The 3139-nt window shown below is 44.6% G+C and overlaps 1 protein-coding gene across 1 annotated transcript in view; it reads right to left on the bottom strand.

Annotated features, from left to right (window-relative positions):
* LOC144593037 (uncharacterized) overlaps positions 1-1829 on the bottom strand; it is a 28104-nt gene extending 26275 nt beyond the window's left edge. The window contains exon 1 of the mRNA XM_078398449.1: positions 1623-1829. Within this exon, the coding sequence (XP_078254575.1) occupies positions 1623-1829 (207 nt within the window). The remainder of the gene's footprint in view (positions 1-1622) is intronic.
* Positions 1830-3139: the final 1310 nt, after the last annotated feature.

Below are 3139 nucleotides of genomic sequence, written 5' to 3'. Positions count from 1 at the left end.
TAACATTGAAATGAACTTCACGCAATGTGAACCAGGTCTTTGCGCCGTGACCAGGCCAAACTCTTATCAGTCCTGTGGCTGCAATGTTCACCGCTGTAGCATAATGCCTGGTCGCTTGCACCTAAAGCCTTGGATGCAAGTGAAGTTTTCAGAGAAGGGTCAATGACCGAGGGGATTTCTGCCAACAATCGGCCCACAATTGTTGCCATAATGTGCAGGATTTTCTTATCGGAAGACGGGCAAATGGGGAAAAGGCACCCGCTTGCCTTATTTCCCATTGGCCTCTTTGCAGCTCAGCAGGGACCTCTGGTGCTCCCCACACAGTTCAGTGGGACAGTGGACAGTCCATGCAACCACACAACACTGCCGGTCTGATGTGGAGCACCTGGAGAGAATTTGCTGATGGAGAGAGGCCCAAATGGAAGCATTGGAAGTTCGCTCATCCACTTACAAATAAAATTCTAGTCAATATGCCACATTAGCGATAATGAGTGATTATTTTGTCTTGCTTCACCAGCACACAGCATTCTTCCATGCATTCCAAGTAGTTACAGATGAAGTTACAGAAACGAGGAACTTCAGATGCTGGTTTACAAAAAAGGGCAGAGAGTGCTGGAGTAACTTAGCAGGTCAGGCTGTATCTCTGGAGAACATGGACAGGTGACATTTTGGATTGGGACCCCTCTTCAAATTGAAGGGAACTGACCTGAAACGTCACCTATGCATGTTCTCTAGTGATGCTGCCTGACCCGCTGAGTTACCTTTTTAGTTCCGAGATGGAGGGACTGTCATATGAGGAAAGATTGGAAAGACTAGGCTTGTATTCACTGGAGTTTAGAAGGATGAGAGGGGATCTTATAGAGACTTATAAAATTATAAAAGGACTAGACAAGCTAGATGCAGGAAAAATGTTCCCAATATTAGGGGGGGTCCAGAACCAGGGGACACAGTCTAAGAATAAAGGGGAGGCCATTTAAAATTGAGGTGAGAAAAAACTTTTTCACCAGAGAGTTGTGAATTTGTGGAATTCTCTGCCACAGAAGGCAGTGGAGGCCAATTCACTGGATGAATTTAAAAGAGAGTTAGATAGAGCTTTAGGGGCTAGTGGAATCAAGGGATAAGGCAGGCACAGGTTACTGATTGTGGATGATCAGCCATGATCACAATGAATGGCGGTGCTGGCTCGAAGGGCCAAATGGCCTCCTCCTGCACCTATTTTCTATGTTTCTCTGAGTCACTTGGAGCGACAGTTAAACCCTCCCAGAAGTCTACTTTGTATGTGCTGCCAAAAACAGTAACAGAAAAGTTTCATTGTGATTTAAAATGGAGCAAGAACCAGTTTGTCTGCCATTTGCCCTCCAGCATGTGGAATCTGCAGTGAAAGTTGTCACTGATTAGCCTGGAGCTAATTCCCAACCCACCACCCACCCCCCACCCCCCACCCCCTCAGGAGATCGTGCCCTGGAGCAGTCTGCAATAAACTAATGGACGACTCAGTATGCATCAGTTGAGCTTGGCCTGAGATCTGACTCTTATAATGTTTCTGGTATGCCACTAGATGGCAGCAAAGGTCCATGTTCAGGATGCCTGCAACCCAAGGTCATAGATCGCTGCATACTCACTGTGGGTGGTGTGGATGTTGAGGAATTGTCTCTGGTTCCTTCTCTCCGATTGACGGATCCTGTAGCAATCACAGTGATTACTGCCATAGGTCTGACCACGCAAGCTTCTGCTTTTCTTGCTGCCAGCGTGCACTTTGGTCGTGCCTTTGCATTTGTGGAGCCGAAGTCTTCCTGCAGAATCTTCGACGCATTGCCATTTCTGATCATAGACAGCAAAATGTTACAAACCCCACTTATCACACAGAACTAACATTCCATATTGTACAACGCGATTAAAAAATGCTCCGTTAGACACACAGATAACTAAACTAAACTAAAACTAATGAAACAGTGTGGAAACAGGCCCCACACCCAGCGAGTCCGTGCTGACCATCGCCGTACACTAGCACTATCCGAAACACCAGGGACAATTTACAATTTTACCAAGGCCAATTAACCTACAAACCTGCGCGTCTTTGTAGTGTGGGTGGAAACTGGAGCACCTGGAGAAAACCCACGTGGTCACAGGGAGAACGTGCAAACTCTGTACAGACAGCACCTGTAGTCCGGATGGAACCCGGGTTTCTAGTGCTGTAACAAAGCAACTCTACCGCTGCACCACCCTAAATATACTCTCCTCTTTATATACAGTACATGATTTTAATACTAATTAGTATGCAATGACAGAGTTTGCATTCTATAGCATCTTTAACAATTGCAAGACATCTTAAAGCTGCTTCAAGCCACAGACATGTTATTTGCAAATGGCTCCAGAATGATACCGTGAGATATCAGTACACTAATGTTTACCTCATTGGTTCATTTAAAGTATGTAGTTTAATATCACTGAATAACCGAGGGATTTTGACAACATGCTAAATGCCCGAGCAGTGTGGTGTAACTTTGGCACTTAATACACCGGGATCATGTAAAACATTGGTTTTGTTGGAAAGAATGGGCGGCATGATGCTGATTTGCCTGAATCACATTCATGTAGTCCATGTGTATGAAGGAACTGTGAATGCTCGTTTAAATACAAAGATAGACACAAAATGTTGGAGTAACTCAGCGGGACAGGCAGCATCTCTGGAAAGAAGGTGACATTTTAGTTCGAGACCCTTATTCAGACTGAGTTTCTCCAGCATTTTGTGCCTATCTTTTATTTCATGTATTCCATTCCATTTTCGACCTTCTTCACGACCACTGTAGTACATATAAACTGATAGTAACGCAGAAAGCTATCTTATAGAATCAGCTGTTATAGACATCAAAACAGTGCTCGAGATGGATGCATACAGCACAAAAACTTGTCCTTCGACTCAATTTGTCCATGCCTACCAAGACAACCCATCTAGTCCAGTCCTATTTGTCCACATTTGGTCCACATCCCTCTATACTTTTCCTATCCGTGCACCTGTCCAAATGTGTTTTTGAGTAGGAAACACTACACACAGGTGTGACGTGTATTTTGCAACAACACTGATTGGCAAAAAGGAAGCAAAGCAAAACCCAGCACACTCCAATTTAGATTTTGTCAT

The sequence above is a fragment of the Rhinoraja longicauda genome, chromosome 4 (genome assembly GCF_053455715.1).
Source record: "Rhinoraja longicauda isolate Sanriku21f chromosome 4, sRhiLon1.1, whole genome shotgun sequence".
Classification (NCBI taxonomy): domain Eukaryota; kingdom Metazoa; phylum Chordata; class Chondrichthyes; order Rajiformes; family Arhynchobatidae; genus Rhinoraja; species Rhinoraja longicauda.
This window is presented reverse-complemented; position numbering and strand designations above follow the sequence as displayed.